We start from the raw sequence: 16,636 nt of genomic DNA on the forward strand, positions 1-16,636 counted from the left end.
GAAAGCGAAACCATGGATAAGGAAGAACAGCTGTATTTAACTTTTGCTTTGGAACAGCCTTGTTCAAGGCATTCCCCCATCCAAGTTCGCTAGGGAGAAATAGCCCTGAGCTCGCCGGCTGTTCTGAGGATACTTTCTTTTCCCTCACAGTGACTGTGTAGATCTAGGGCCAGTTCAGGAGGGCACGTGACAATGCCAGGAACACTTAAAATGGGTGCTGGAAAGGAGGCTGGGTTTGTTGCACCCCAAAAAGATGAAGCGCATCAACAGAGGCAAAGGATCAGAGGCAGCTGAATCTCTCCAGGCCTGGAAGCCAAGGCTGTCACTCCTTTAAGGAAGGTGCTTCCTATCTGAAGAGCCACATCTGCATCCCCAGCGTGTTGTATAACGATGGACAATTAGCGAGTGTCCAGCCAACATGTGTTCACTACCTGAAGGGGTAGAGGATCAGCTGGATATGGTCAGTGATGAAACAGAAGGGATGCCAATGAGGGTCTGGGAACACCTCTGCCCGCCCGTGGTGACATCCTCCCTTCCCCAGGAAGGAGGTGAGGTCTGAGGGAGGCAGGTCACAGGGCCAGCCGGGGTGGAGTGGGGGTGAACTCCAAGCTGCTCAGCTTCCAGCCTTGCCTCCTGGGTCTGTGGGAATCTGTTGGACAGTCTGAATGCTCCCGCCTCCCACCTCCCGTCCTGCCAGTCCTTTGAGGATGCAATCCTCTCCTACCTACCCCATCCTCCTGGGACAGTAGGGTGGGCTGGAATGTCTGTGAGGCCTTGCCCTGCTCTCTGCAGCCTCAGCCCCTCTCCTCCAAACTTTTTACGCACAGGTATTTTGGTGTGTGTGATTCTGTTGCCCAGGCTGGATTGCAGTGGCGTGATCACAACTCAATTCAGTCTTGATCTCCTGAGCTCAGGCAATCCTCCTGCCTCAGCCTCCCAAGTAGCTGAGACCACAGGCATGTGCCACCATACCCAGCTAAGTTTTTGTAGAGACAAGTTCTCGCTATGTTGCCCAGGCTGGTCTCAAACCTCCAGGCTCAAGTGATCCTCTTGCCTCGGCCTCCCAAAGTGCCCAGCCTAGGTGGTGCTCTACTGTTTGCTCTCTTCTGCCACCTGTTACTTCCCAGAAGCCTCTCCTGTGTGTGTCTTTTTTGGAGAATGAAAGTCTACCTATGTCTTTATTTCCTGCCCACACAAACTAGTCCGATTTGGGAGGCACAGCTGGGGTCTGCCAGGTTTGGTAACCAAGCACCGCTGTTCAGATGCTCATTCCCCACTTGCTGTGTACCTAGATGGAACTGTGTCTGAGAAGAGGAGCTGAGTCTGAGATGCTGTTAGTGATAGGAGATGTGGGTTTGATGGAGGTGCTCTCCCAGGGGAACAGAGGGGTGTGTACATTCAATTGGTGAGGTTGTGCTACGTAGTGATGGGACTGGACTGTGGCCTTTTTTATAGGAGAGAATCTGTGTCAGCAGCTGCTAGACGTCCATCAGGGCAGCTGTGTATCCTTCCAGTCAGAAGGCCGGATCACACCGTCCTACCAACCTACACAGGCTAGAAGGAAATCACCTGTGTCTCTCCTCTCCACATCTCCCCCTCCATACACACACATACACCACCACCAGCAGTGACAGGCCTGGAGAGCTTACTGGGAACCATCTTACCTATTTTCTTCTTGGCTTCCCTTCCGGTCGAGAGGGAGAAGCTCAGACAGGCTGTGGAAGACTGGTAGACCAGTTGGTAGGGTGAGTTCACCCCCATGGTTGAGACGTTCACGGGGGACTCTGGAGTGGAAAATAGAAGGGATTCTTCTTTTGTTTTTAATTTAATTTTTTAACCAAAAATGTAACACGGACTTGTTCTAGCAGTATGGTGAGTCAGATGCTCTAAAGTGCCCTGTTGTTACAAAACAACCAGAACCCAGAAGAAAGAGACTTTTCAATGCATGGACAGGCTCAGAGTGATTAAGAGACATCTTTAAAGTTCCCTCTACACTCCCCCACCCCAAATCTCTCAAGGGGGAACAAGAGCAGGGAGCAGAGAGCAAGCACAGAAGGTGACATTGCTCTAAGGACCAGAGTGGCACTAGGTCCAGAGAATAAGCAAGACAGGAATTAAGTGCAGTCTTTCCCCTTTATCCAAGCCACAGAAACCAGATGCTTCTTCAACAATGTATCAGTCTCTTGCAGAACCACACCATCTTGTGTAGAATCGTTTGCTATCTGGCCACTTAAAATTTAGCACCGCTATGGGTAGTAGAAAATGTTGATCATTCTTACATAAAACTCACCAAATCACTTGCTTATTCTTCCCCCAAATATGGTTATTTCATTGGTTAGGCATGAAACTGTTGTTGGGAAATGCTAAACAATTTACTCATCACAGCTCGTTCGAATTCATAAAGAAAATGGCAAACCTGACCTCATAAGTAGACAGACTATAAACAGAGACTCCACACTAAATGATAAAACATGAAAACAATCACCTTTGCTAGCGATCTGAAAGTTCAAAGTAGAACAACTTTCTTTTTTTTTTTTTTTTTTGAGTTGGAGTCTCACTCTGTCACCCAGCCTCGACCTGCTGGGCTCCGACAATCCTTCCGCCTCAGCCTTCCAAGTAGCTGGAACTACAGGTGCGCGCTACCACGCCTGACAATTTTTTATTTATTGCTTTGAACAACTTTCAAAGAACAATAGCCAGTGCTGGTAAAGAAGGAATAAGATCCATCAACCCTGCTGGTAGAGAGAGCATCTTGTATAAAGTGTTATTAGGGAGAAGAGCTAAATGCATACTGAGACCTCTGCTCCAATCCTCCTGCCCCTGGGAAACTAACCAACACAACAGGATCAGAAAGCAATGTGCAGAAGGTTGCCTATTACCACTCACATCACACTAACCACAAAAAGCCTGCAGACCTGAGTATTTAGATAATAGGGAACAGGAACATTAGACGGAGTCTGCATCCACTCAAAATGACAATTATTAAAAGTATATAGCCTGTGGAAAATATTTGTAGACTGTTAAGTAAAGGAAATTGAAAAACAGAAAAATTGCAATACCCTAAGTATGTGTGTATATACATACACATACACATATATGTAAATCTAGATGCAGGAACACAAGAACCATAAAGGAAACTGCGGTGAAAAAAAGTGAGAAACGGCTCCTATGTGAGGTGGTAAGACTGACTGGGCACAGTGGCTCAGCCTAAAATCCCAGCACTTTGGGAGGCTGAGGCGAGAGGATTGCCTCAAACCGGGGGTTCAAGACCAGCCTGGGCAACTTGGTGAGACCTTGTCTCTACAATAAATCACAAAAACTAGCTGGGCGTGGTGGCGTGTATCTGTAGCTCCAGCTACTTGGAAGGTTGAGGCGGAAGGATCGCCTAAGCCCAGCACGTCGAGGCTGCAGTGGCCATGAGCATGACACTGCACTTTAGCCTGGGCAACAAGAGTGAGATTCCAACTCAAAAAAAATAAATAAATAAAAGATGGTAAGGTTATTCTTTGTTGATGTTTTATGTAATAATATAGCCATCAACTAAAAATAAAGGAGCAGCGTAGTTTTCTTTAGTGGCAAACCAGGAATAGTAGGTATAAGGACAGAAGGAAACACTACTTTAGCAAAGAGTATATTCTGGTCACAGCTTTAAGCAAAAGATCCATCACAGCTTTGGTCTACCTCACACAGAAAGATGGTCCAGAAAAACACAATTTATGTGAAGTTCATCGACATAGTTTAATGCCTCTGGAAAGCTATCTAAGTACTGCAAAGTCCTTCTAGGATGAATGAGTGTTTATCCAAAAGAAATGGATAACTCCTTAATTTCTGTATTGCTATTTAGATTTTTGTTTTCAAACTGTAGGCTTGTGTAAAGGGAGGAGTGTCTACACCAGAATGGCCAATGAGAGAGAGATTTCCTGGGAGTGGGATGGAGGGGGCATTCTCAGCACTGCGCTGGGACAGGACAGCAGGACACAGAAATTACCCCAAAGGCTCCCAGAGTTCAGCTGAACCCTCTTTCTATTCTCCTCCACTAGATTAACCCTCTACAGGGGTGATGCTGAGTGCCAGAAGCCACTGTGCCTTAAACATTTCATGAGATGGAGTGCCACTGGTGATGGAGTGCCTGGTTTCCTTTAAAGGTGACAGACAGAACATTCTGGGAGGAGAGTGCCTCAATGGATCTCTAAGCCCCGAAACAGAATGCCAACCAGCACCTGAACACAGGACTGCAGGCAAGTGAGGACTTGTCAGTCAGAGCCCAGTGGATCCAGAACAAGAAGGCGGGGAATAAACTCCCATAAATGGAGACCTCCATTTCAGGGTAAAGAGTGGGGGAAATTTTTGTTTGTTTTGGGGTTTTTTAAAAGCAGGATTTATTGAGAGGACAGAAAAGATCCCACAGTGGGAGGGGACCCGAGGGGGTTGCCTGGGGGGAATGTTCTATCTGAATTTGGTCTGAGAAATGGAAATCGACATTTATCAAAATAACCCTCTTTTATCTTAGACTGAAGAAACATGGGTTACTATCGAAAGCACATGCTAATCACATGTGGGAGTCCCTTGTTTTCTGAATGATTGTGTGATGGCAGTAAAACACGAGCCCCTTCATGTTTACCTTTTGTAAGCTTATTCAAGGGCTTTACTACTCTTTATTTTTAACTCTCTCCTGTCTCCACAAAGCCATGGGCCCTGCTTTGAGGGTCCCTTCCTCAGGGTGAACGCGTGTTGCTTGGTGGCATCGGCCCTCGGGGACATCAGACGGGACCCCAGCAGCTCTCCCACATCACTTTCATTGACTTCATGAAATCCAACATTTTTCCCAAGATCTGCAATTGTACTGTGCAATTTATCTGCACTGTAGGTGTCCATTACAATCAGATATTTAACCTCTGACTGTCAGGGAAGACTGACAAAGACACTGACTTAGCTGACAGGGGGAGAGGTGACATGGGACTGATTTTACAGGTGAGAGCAAATGGTTGAGAGATGTAATTTTTTAATGCTTCCCTATATAAACTGCCAGAGAGTACTTTCAGGCATTCTACTAAGCACTGGCATGTCCACCCAGTGTAAGACACAAAACATTAAGGAGCAAAAAAACAAATAACGTGATTTAAAAATGGGTTAAGGACCTGAATAGATGTTTCTCAAAAGAAAGGACACAAATGGCCAACAGGTATTATGGAAAAAAATGCCCAACATCACTAATCATCAGAAAAATGCAAATCAAAACCACAGTGAGATATCACCTCACACCTGTTAGAATGAATATTACCAAAAAGAGAAAAGATGAGTGCTGGTGAGGGTGTGGAGAAAAGGGAAGCTTTGTACATTGTTGGGGGGGGGTGTAATGCATATTGGCATAGCCATTATGGAAAACAATATGGAGGTGCCTCAAAAAATTGAAAATGTCACTACCATATGATCCAGCAATCCCACTTCATCCAAAGGAAATGAAATCCATGTCTTGAAGAGACAGCTGCACCTCCACGTTCATTGCAGCATTATTCACAATAGCCAAGATATGGAAACAACTCAACTGTCCATCAGTGGATGAATGGTCAAGCAAAATATGACACACACACACACACACACACACACACACACACACACACACACACACAATGGAATATGGTTCAGCCACAAAAAAGGAGATTCTGCATTTGCTACGACATGGATGAACCTGGAAGACATTATGCTAAGTGAAATAAGCCAGACATAGACAAATACTGTGTTATCTCACTTCTGCGAGGAATCTAAAGATGTCACACTCATGGAAGCAGAGAGTGAGTGGTGGTTGCCAAGGGTTGGGGGCAACAGGGGGTGGGTGGTAAGGAATGCGGAGATGTTGGTCAATCAGTACAAACTTTCAATCTTAAGGAATAGGTTCTGGGGACCTAAGGTACAGCATGGTGCTATGGTTAATATTACTGTATTATATACTTGAAATGTGCTTAGAGAGTAGATCTCAAGTGTTTTCACCACACACACATATACACACACACAGTAACTATGTGGGAAAAAATTAAAAATAAACATTAGAGATATGACCAAACTGAGATCATTTTCTTGGATATCCCCTTCATGGTTTTGTACTTTGTGCAATGTACCTACAAATGACATATTATTTCGCATGCTTCTGAACTTTTAAAAACAGCATCATACCAAATGTTTCCTTCCCTGGCCCCCCTTCTTTTCCTTAACTCTATTTTTGGAGACTCATCTCTATGGACATGCATGCCTCAGAGACTCATGCGTTATCACTACTCATTATATCCCTCTGTCTACAGAGACCATAATTGACATATTTATCTACTGTTGGTAGGCATTAGGATCGTTTCCAGTTATTTTTGCCATTCCAAAGAATTCTGCAATTAATGTTCTCCCATGACTTCTTGCACACGTGTGTGAGCTTCTCTCATGCCGCTCAAGTACAGCCTGTGACCAGCACCAACCTCTAACAGGCCGGGACCAGGTGAGCATGAAAACCAAGACTGAGCACTGAAATACCTGTGCAGCAACTTGATGCTGCTGTGCCATATTTATCGTGTGGTTAAAGGGGTCAGTCCACAACAGACTGGACGTTTTAAAAAGGGGCCTTCCCTGCAAATAGTTGAGAAGCACAGCTCTGGGAACGACCGAATGAGGAGCTGCTGGCTGTAAGATGTAGACACCTGGCAGATACCACCTCTGCTCCCCACTCCACAGGAATCCCCTGACTCGCCCATTCCTCCAGAGCATGAGAGGCCCTGTCGTTCCACATCTCCCTCAACTATGAGAAACGTCACACTTCACAACAGGGTTTCACCGTTCCACTGCACTCTTGGTATCGTGTGTACTTGCCATCCAGGGGCTGACGCTCGAGGACCCACCTTTGTCCATCTGTCCCCCGCCGTAGTCGCTTTTCCCAACCGTGCCGATTAGGCAGTTGAAGGCCATCTCCTTGGCATTGAGGTGGAGCAGCTGGCTGGCCTCCACAAAGCGCCTGGTGATGTCCAGGGGGTTAGCACCTACTAAAGCAATGATAAAAAGCCTCACATTTTCCTCCCAGCATGGGGATCATGCTTCCAGAGAAGGACCTCTGTCAATGCCCCGGGAAAGGGGGATACAATGAAGACCTGCTCCGAGGGCAAGCCGGCCTGAGGGGGCTCTCAGTGAAAGGGTCCCAAGCTCTAGACCCTTCGGGGTGCTTTGCTCTCTGCCCCCTTACCTACATCTCTTCCTACCCCCGGGCCTGGGTACTGATGCTAGTGGTCTCTGAAGTACTGCAGTATTCCGAAGAGTGAAATACTGGTGCTGCTCTAGGTCCTGGCTTTGATCCTGGGATGGCACCTTACCTTGGAGGAACCCCAGTTCTTAGAACTCCCCCTCATTCTGTCTCTGCTGGTCCTTGTCTGGCTTTCTCCCCACTAACCCTCCCACACGTCACCCGCTCCTGGAAACTGTCTCTCTCCACCTCAGCATCGTTCCCACAAACTCTGCCCTTCAGTACCTCTGACCTCCCACACTTCCCACAGCTCATCTTCCAATCTGGGCTCGCAAAGCTGGGGCAATGGGAGGGAAAAAAAGAGAAAGGAGTAAGAGGATGATTTGGGGAGGGTCGGAAGGACAGAGTTCTAGCCCTGCAGGAGACCTGCAGCTATTTCCAGCAGCTGTGTATTAGATGCCTGTCTGTGGAGAATGTGATGGGCACACACACACACATCTGGACAGAAGCAGAGAAACCACCGTCAAGCCAGGCTTACCTGACACAGACTCCACCATGGCCTTCATCTTCAGGCTGAGGAGTTCTGTTAGCAGGTGGATGGACTGCCGCTGAAACTTGTGCAGGGTCTCCTGGCTGGCGGGCACTGGGCAGGGCAGGTTGGCAGAGGGGCTGGACTGCTTGGCTGCCCCAGTGGCTCCTGGCAGTGTCGGCGGCAGTGGTGCTGGCGGTGGTGGTGGCGGCTTCTTCTGGTTGGGGACCTGCACGGGGATTGATTCCACAAGCCCCCCCGGGGGGGAGCCAAAGCTGACCTCCAGGCCCACGATTTCAGATGGCGTAGGCACCGCGGGGTCGGTGATGAGCTCCTCCCAAGTGAACTCGAAGATGTTTCTGATGCCCTTCGGTATGGAGATGCCTGCATTCCGGCAGATCATGAGCAGCTTGGAGATGCGGGCCAGCAGCCTGGGGGCGGTGGCCAAGTACTGCTGATACAGTTCTTGGTTACTCATCATGTAGCATCATGGAGCTGGAGTGTGCATGCTGCTAGGTGACACTATCCATCTCAGAGGAGAGGGACTTTCCACTGGAAAGAGTCAGAGCGCTCTGACAAGTGATGGAGAGCACACGTTCTTCCCTACAGTGAAGCCATGGACACAGACGCAACGGGAGTGTTGAAATAGTCCTCACAGGTCATTGAGCCAGTAATTCCTATCTGGGACACATAAGGAAATAGGTGGTCACTCTCCCCACAGTTGGACAAAGGGATTCCCGCCCCCTATCTTTCCAGAGACATCAGTGTTAGCACTTTCAGAAGGACCTGGTGATGAGTATGGCTCAAAAAAAAAAAAAAAAAAGCTTAGGCCGGGCTCAGTGGCTTCACCTGCAACCCCAGCACTTTGGGAGGCCGAGGCAAGTGGATTGCCCGAGCCCATGGGTTCAAGACCAGCCCGGGCAACTCGGTGAGACCTCATCTCTACAATAAATCAAAAGTTAGCTGGCCATGGTAGTGCACGCCTGTAGTTCCAGCTACTTGGAAGGCTGAGGCAAAAGGATCGCTGGAGCCCAGCAGGTCTACCCTGGGATGGCCGTGAGCGTGCCACTGCCCTCCAGTCTGTGCAACAGAGTGAGACGCCAACTCAAAAAAAAGGCTTCAAGGATGGTTGAATAAACTGAGCATAGGGCCCAGAGGGCTGGGCAAGAGAGAAAGGCTCCACCGCATCTTTCATCATTAGAGCACCTGGGGTAGAAGATCTGCCTGTTGTCTATTGTTAAAAACCTGCAAGAACAAAAAGATGTGCCACTGGCTCTCCTGGTTGCAATGCCAGAGTGAGCACGGAAGTACCCAACATGTACACCTAAGGGCAGGCCAAAAAGAATGAGGAGAATGTGTTTTCTTAGCTCAATTACTAATATAATTTATCACATTTCCTCAAATCCAAGACATCCTTGATCAAAAGATGAACCATCTTATAAGAAGGAAAAAAAGGAACATAAGGTGCCATTGACTGGAAGATGTATCTCACTTTCAGAGGTGCTAAAGTGTAGAAAATGCACACTTGAAAATCAATGGACTATGATAAATATTTTCCTGTTTCGATACTATGGTGATGTTTACTCTGACATATTTCTAAATTGTGTTTTATTCTTACCTTCCTAACCTTTGCCAAAAATAGGCGGCTACTTGAAGAGACAGAGTACAAAGAACAATTTAATGAGCACAAAAATGACTAGAAAAACCGGCAAATACACTTTTAGGGTTTTGTAACCAGATCTAAAGGTTTCATTTGTCTGATCGAAATGAATCCCATAATAATAGCTTTCAGTAATAAATCAATCTAAAATACAGTTATAAAAACATAAATCTACTTTTAATCTTATGCTAAAAAATGAAGATTTATTTCTTGTGATTCCTGAGGGAGGAACTATGAACAGAGACTCAAGAATCCAGAACATACAGGAAAGATCAGCCTGAGGGAAGCTTAGATCAAGGGTCTGTCCCTTCTCTGATGGCCTTCACAGAATCTTGTACCAGCAAGTTGGCCGTGTTTTCCCCTGTCAACGGCCCAACCAGCCCGTGTGCCAGGAATGCCGGCCGTGAGGGCAGAGGAGGGGCCGCTGGCCGTGCCCTCCTATCACACCTGTCAGTCACCGCAGTCATCCAACCATCTCTTCTAGCACCTTCTGTCCAACCACTCCTGCCACTGCCACTTCCTCTTTTCCACCAGACAGTGCTTGTTCTAGCTCTTTTCAAACTCTGTTCTCTGGACCCACCCCAAGTTCGCCAAACCAGGACAGCTCACTGGGTGCCCACCTTCAGCGCTCACAGGGCAGGTTCACGACCACAAACTCGCGTGCCCACTCAGTGGTGAGAAGGCTATCCTCTGAAGAACCAGAGCTCTTGCTCAGGAATCACTGGGCTGTAGACTCCTGGCACTGAGGACTGTCAAACTCCACACTACTTCACGGCCTTTGAACTGCCTCTGCCCATCCGTCAGTAACAATCTCCAAAGAATAAGAGTCCCATAGAGCAAGCCCTTCTGGCATCCTGCTGGTTTGCAGATAAAACGGCCTCCTATGTCTATTTGTCGACCCCCTGACATCCCCAGTCCTCAGCTATGCAGACTGGGAAAAATAGATTCATTTTTTAAATAAGTCAGTAAGACAAAGAAATCATTCAGAATCCTGGTCATTTGGGCAAGCAGCCAGAGGGATCTGACCCTGACTGCACAGGGCGGTTTTTTTTAAAGTTGGGACTCAAATGAGAAGAAGGCAACTAATACAAGTCTTGAGATATTAACTGGTGTGGGAAATTTGTCCATCTGTCCCCGCTCACCACCAGTTCCTTTCTTTTGAAGTTAATTTTGAAGATATTTCTTACAAACAGATAAAAGCCGGGTTGTTTTTTTTTTTTTGAGTTGGAGTCTCACTCTGTCACCCAGACTGGAGTGCAGTGGCTGCTCCCGGCCACCGCAGCCTCGACCTGCTGGGCTCCCGTGATCCTTCCGCCTCAGCCTTCCAAGTAGCTGGAACTACAGGTGCGTGCTACCATGCCCAGCTAATTTTTAAATTTTATTTTATTGTAGAGATGAGGTCTCACCAAGTTGCCCAGGTGGGTCTCAAACCCGCAGGCTCAGGCAATCCACTCACCTTGGCCTCCCAAAGTGAGGGATTACAGGCTGAGCCACTGAGCCCGGCCAAAAGCCGATTTTTAAAACAGCTTCATTGAAGATATAATTCACATACCATATAATTCACCCTTTTCAACATGTACAATGGTTTTTAGTATGTATTCACAGAGCTGTGCAACAAACGTCACTATCTAATTTTAGAACATTTTTATCACAACCCATCCCACCCCCAGCTCCTCGAAGGTCACTTCCCATTCCCCTCACTCCCAGGAAAACATTAATCTAGTTTCTGTATCTATAGATTTGCCCATTCTGGACATTTCATAGAAATGGAATCATGCAGTATGTGGCCTTTTGTGACTGACTTTTTTCACTTGACATAAGGTTTTCAAGATTCATCCCTGTCATAGCATGTATCAGGACTTCATTCCTTTTTATGGCAGAATAATATCCCATTGTATGGCAGAACTTGCTGATCCACGCATTAGTTGACAGGCATTCCAGTTGTTTCCATTTGGGGGCTATTATGAATAGTGCTGCTATGAACACTTATGCATACGTTATTGTGATGATATATGTTTTCATTCTCTTGGGTGTATAAACCTAGAAGTGGAATTTCTGGGTCATATGGTAACTCAGTGTTTAACTTTTTTTAGGGCCTGCCAGACTGTTTTCCAAAGTGGCTGTATCATTCATTTCACAGCCCCACCAGCAATACCATGAGAGTTCCAATTTCTCCCTGTCTCTAGTCAACACTTGTTAAGTGTCTTGGTTCTAGTGTCATCCTAGCAGGTATGAAATGATGTCTCATTGTGGTTTTGATTTATATTTTCCTAATGACTAATGATGTTGAGCATCTTTTCAGATGATTATTGGCCATTTTTAATCTCCTTTGGAGAAATGTATATTCAGATCTAAAAACTGTTTTTTAAAAAAAAAATGCCATTTCTCATGTCTGAAAATGTCACTGTTATCATTAACTTCTTTATAACACTTTTGCAACTTATGAAGCACTCTCACATTATTTCATTCAGTCTCCCTAGCACTCCCAGAAGGTAAGAATTAGATAATTTTTACAGATGAAGAAATTGAGACTCAGTGAAGTCAGGTATCTTATGGTTAGGTTTTGTTTATTCATTTATCAAATATTTACTGAGTGCCTGGAGTGAGATTTATTGAAATTGGATTTGAAAACAATTTTCCTGCATTCAAGTCAAGGGTTCAGTTCACTCTTCTCAATTACTTTATCACCAGGGTTATAAACCCAAAGGAAGTGTGTAGTAATAGTATGTTGACTTTATTGTTGAGGACCCATGTGACACAAGTCTCAGAAAGGTTTCAAGGTCATTTGTAAAGTTCAAGGTTACCATCAGCAGAGACAGTCCCACTCCCCTCTGTGCTTGCCACCCGATACACTGTCTCATTCTAGGTAATTCCACTCAACAGAGAAGGTGCGAAAAAAATGTATACACATTTTAAAAAAGGAAAAAATTGTATTAAAATTAAAAGATGAATATAAGTCACATTTGACTTCTGCAATTACAAGAGGTACCCAAAGAGGTTACCATCAGTGCCCAAACACTTAGATTTGGCAGACTAAAAGTAATATATAGATAACATCTATTAAAATGTGTTGATGAATTTTTCAACAAATGTTTAAGTTATTCAAAGTGGAATGTGACACTTACTAGCTATGGGGGTCTCAGATCAAGTTACTTAGCCCTTTTGAGCTTAGTTTTATCATCTGCAAAATAGAAATACAAAAGTGATCATGGAGATGAAAGAGAAGTATGAAAAAACAGACCTCATAGTAGTTTGGTTTCAAATGGTCTTTGATTAAACTTTAAACTCGGCATTTAAATGAGAAAAACTGCTTCTAACTCAAGGTTACAAGCTAATTATTCTTGGGAAGTAGTTTTCTTTCATCTGTAGTATATAATTTTACAGTTTGGTGTGAAATGCCTTCATTTATGAATTTGTTAGATGCTACCTACTTTATAGACCTGCCAGATTTAATCGGGAACGCTCAAGTTGTCCTTTGTCTCTAGCCCTGTCTCCCCAGCTTAAAAAAAACATACACACACAAAAACTAAATACTGCCTAAAATTCAAGTGCGCACCACAGCACAGACCTATGAGGACAGAACACCCCATGGAGGTCACAAAGGAATGCCTCCGGATGCCCAGAAAACACTAAAAACTGTTTTTTAAAAAATGTCATTTTAAATTAAATGCAGAGATAAACTGCTTATTACCATGTATTTATAGCTCTTCAAAATTCAGCTGCAGGTGACCCTATGACTACATTCTGACCTAGGAGATGAAAATGGAAGCTGTCAGGTAAAAGACCCCGAGAAACCCTTTTAAAGGAAGCTACCTAGAAAGCACACTTCTTTACCCGCTGACCTCTCACCCTCCTTGCCAGGCATGGTGACAATGGCTGCAGCTTCAGCAGCCACTGGGAGCCATGCGGCTACTTGAAGAGGGAAGCTGTGCATTACAGGCAGCCAAGCAGTGCCTGGATCCTGACGACACGGTCTGTGCCCCACCAGCACTTGCCCGCCCCCCTCTACGCTTCTTTCACATGAGAGAACGCGCCTCGACTCGCTTTAAGCCACTCGCTTCAGCTTTCCATTCTGCCCCCAGAAGTGATCCCGGCCGACAGCCAGTCATGGTAGACTGTCACTCCCTCCTTTCCATGAACCTAGTTGTTATGTTGTCATTCGTTTTTCCATCATTGAGACATGGGCCTTGCTCGCAGGAAGCTCCATATCTAACAGGCAGAACAGACTCACAAAATGGACTTCTAAGGGTCACACTACAGAAACATGCCCAGAGGCCATGGAAACCCAAAAAGCAGAGCCGATAAGAAGCTGCACTGGAGGGTGTAAGAAGAGTAAGAAATTGCCAGGCAGAGAGGAAGGAGAAAGGCATTCTAGGCAAAAGGAGCCGTCTTGAGAGCATGATGGGTCCAGAGAACTGCACACCGCTCAGCTGTCTGTGGGTGAGTGGCCCGAGACTGGGAAGGTGGCCTGGCGTCAGAGCATGAAGGGTCTGGTCAATCATGCCATGGAAGCTGAATCTGCTAGATGAGCAAAAATACCCTCTGGTTGTATCCTATATGGTCTCATCTTTGCAAATGGAGGGCAGGGATTGTGTCTCCTCTCCCCTTTACAATCCCCACAGTACCATGCCCAGTGTTGCCACATGCCAGAAACAAAAATCCTTATGGCTGCATGGCCTCAGGGACCTATGCACATGGCCCTCAGCATGTTCCAGGAAGCAATCCCCACAAAGAAATGAAAAGCCATCTAAGCAATGCACAAAGGTTGTGAGGGATGCCCATGGGCCCAGTGCCTTCTTCATTCAGCAATTTGCTGCATATCTCCTTGGGTCAAGGTCAGCTCCTGGGACAGGGACGAGGAGAGTACAGCCTCCCTCCTCCAGGGCTCACAGAGGAGGGGGAGAGGCGTGCACACAGGAAAATGCAGAAGTCAGAATGTGCTCTGTAAGGCAGGACAGAAACCCAGGGAAGGAAGTGGCCCCGGCAGGCCACTGGTTTAGGCTCGAGTCCCGCGAATGTGTGCTCAAGTGACACAACTTGGTCTGTGTGATCTTCCCAATGGCCACAGGTGGACACTAGTCCCCACCTCCCAGGACTGTGAGGATCAGCAGGGAGATGGGTCTAAAGGGTTGACACCTGCTAGCTCAGAGCTGGGTGCTCACCAAATGCCAAGTAGTAGAAAAAGCGTCATTATTTGAAGTGGACAGAGAAGACTGCACAATGGAAATGACCCCAGCTGGTGCTGAAGCGGATGCTGACTGGCCCATAAGGGAAGGAAGGGCTTTCTAGGTGCTGGGCACAGCTCCTGACAGGCTGGAGGCTCTGAACAGCCTGATGAGTTTGGGGGCAGCAGGACACGAGATGCAAGGAGGGGTGGGCAGGGCTGGGTGAGAGGGGCTGCTGCCCGGGCTTGACCTCGTAGGTGCCAGGAAGCCACAGAGGACAGCAAGCAAGGCAGGCGCCTGCCTTGTAAGGTACTCCTCATGGGGCCAGCCGTGAGGAAGGAGGTAAGATGGGAAGGAACTGCGAGATGTATGGTTGCTGTGAGGTGTGAGCCAAGGGGAGCTGCACCCACCACATCTGTACTTCTGCCTACACTCAAGAGGGGTTTCCAGGCCTAGGTGCACCTGGGACTTGGAAGGCACAAATAGGGTGAACTGCCAGGGGTGCAGGTGGGGCAAAAGCAGGAGACCGGCAATGTTCTGAACTGGCCTTGGGAAAACCAAGGGCACCGACAAGAAAGTAGCTGAGGCAACATTTGGGCATAGATTTCAAAGCAGAGAGGGCCCTTTGCTGGCCCTAGCCCAGGAATATGTTTGGGGGCAGAAATATTCACAGCTATATATCTAAGAACGAAATGAACTGAAGCCTCCTCAGGTTGTGTGGCCTGGCTTTCTCTATTTTCTCTGGTTTCTGGCTCTCTCTGGCTTTAATCAGAACTGCTTTTGATAAGGGCAGCAAGTCCAGATGTCAGCACGTGACTGCAATCTGTGAGCGAGCAGGGCTTTAGGCGAGGACAGGTCTGAGAATAAACCCTCACTGGCGTGAAGGAAATAGAGACGCGCTTAGCAAAATGAATAGATGCTGTCCTCCAGATTGTCCAGGCGATTAAACGGCAGTCTGGTGAATGCTTGGGTTCTCTAGGCAGAGAAGGGCCCAGTTGGAGAGAGCAGGGGATCGCAGGGAGACAGGGCCACTGCACAGACGACGGAACCTGACTTCATGGATGCCAGGACTCAGCATGGCACTGGAGTCGCACAGCGATCATCATCCTGGAGTGGAATTCACTTGTAAATCATTCGCACCCTCCACCAGGGAGACTTACTGTGAGGCCAGGGGGCCCGTGCCGAGATGGGGTCTTCTGACAAGACCTATCAGAAAACATACAATTGGCCTCTCTTTGACCCAGTGACCTCGCTTATGAAAGTGACACCCAAGGGACAGCTTCCCAACTGGGTGAGGGGTAGGGCAGGATCTGCATAAAGAACAAAGTCTGTCAAACCCCACTAAAAGATGCTGCATGTACTTCATTCCTCGTAGTGAAACAATGCAGACAGCCAACACCAAGGGAGTGTTTAACAGTGATGCCTAGTAGGCAATTCAGAGTGACTGGGAAGCTCAGTTTTAGAGATGTCAGGGTAAGAGCCGAACGGCGTGTACACGTGGATTACAAAGTCCATGAAAACCTATGCAGATCGTAACTGGAGGCAGAGATATAAGGCTTTTTCTTCATTAAGAAAAAGATGACTAATTTTCGGAAAGACGATAAACCATGGGTCCCCAGCAAAGGCGCTGCGATAGTTCTCAAACCCACTTGTGACCTCGGAGACCGGGGCCGGAAGCAGGGCTCACTCTTGCATTTGCTCACTTCCAAAACAACCCCCAACACCCATGACAGTGTCTGGAGAGGGTGGGGTGAAGGGATATGGACACCCCATGTTCAAGCTGAGGGAAGCCGAACAAGCTTCATTACTGATGATCACCACGTACAAACAGAAGCGAATACAGTACGCCCCAGGAAAAATGCTTAAATCCAGGCCAAATTGCCACCAAGCACACGAGCTTTCAGAGTTAAGGAGAACATGGCTGTTAGAAATATAGTGAAAAGGCCGGGCTCAGCGGCTCAGCCTGTCATCCCAGCACTTTGGGAGGCCGAGGCAAGTGGATAGCCTGAGCCTGAGGGTTCAAGACCCGCCCAGGCAACTTGGCGAGACCTCATCTCTACAATAAATCG

The 16,636-nt window shown here is 47.0% G+C and overlaps 1 protein-coding gene across 1 annotated transcript in view; it reads right to left on the reverse strand.

Annotated features, from left to right (window-relative positions):
- CUNH3orf20 (chromosome unknown C3orf20 homolog) overlaps positions 1–8,223 on the reverse strand; it is a 91,229-nt gene extending 83,006 nt beyond the window's left edge. The window contains exons 1-3 of the mRNA XM_021714716.1: positions 7,752–8,223; positions 6,879–7,019; positions 1,665–1,784 (exon numbers count right to left, since the gene is read on the reverse strand). Of these exons, the coding sequence (XP_021570391.1) occupies positions 1,665–1,784; positions 6,879–7,019; positions 7,752–8,223 (733 nt within the window). The remainder of the gene's footprint in view (positions 1–1,664; positions 1,785–6,878; positions 7,020–7,751) is intronic.
- Positions 8,224–16,636: the final 8,413 nt, after the last annotated feature.

Source organism: Carlito syrichta, unplaced genomic scaffold (assembly GCF_000164805.1).
Source record: "Carlito syrichta isolate Samal-C Ts95f unplaced genomic scaffold, Tarsius_syrichta-2.0.1 Scaffold305726, whole genome shotgun sequence".
Classification (NCBI taxonomy): Eukaryota; Metazoa; Chordata; class Mammalia; order Primates; family Tarsiidae; genus Carlito; species Carlito syrichta.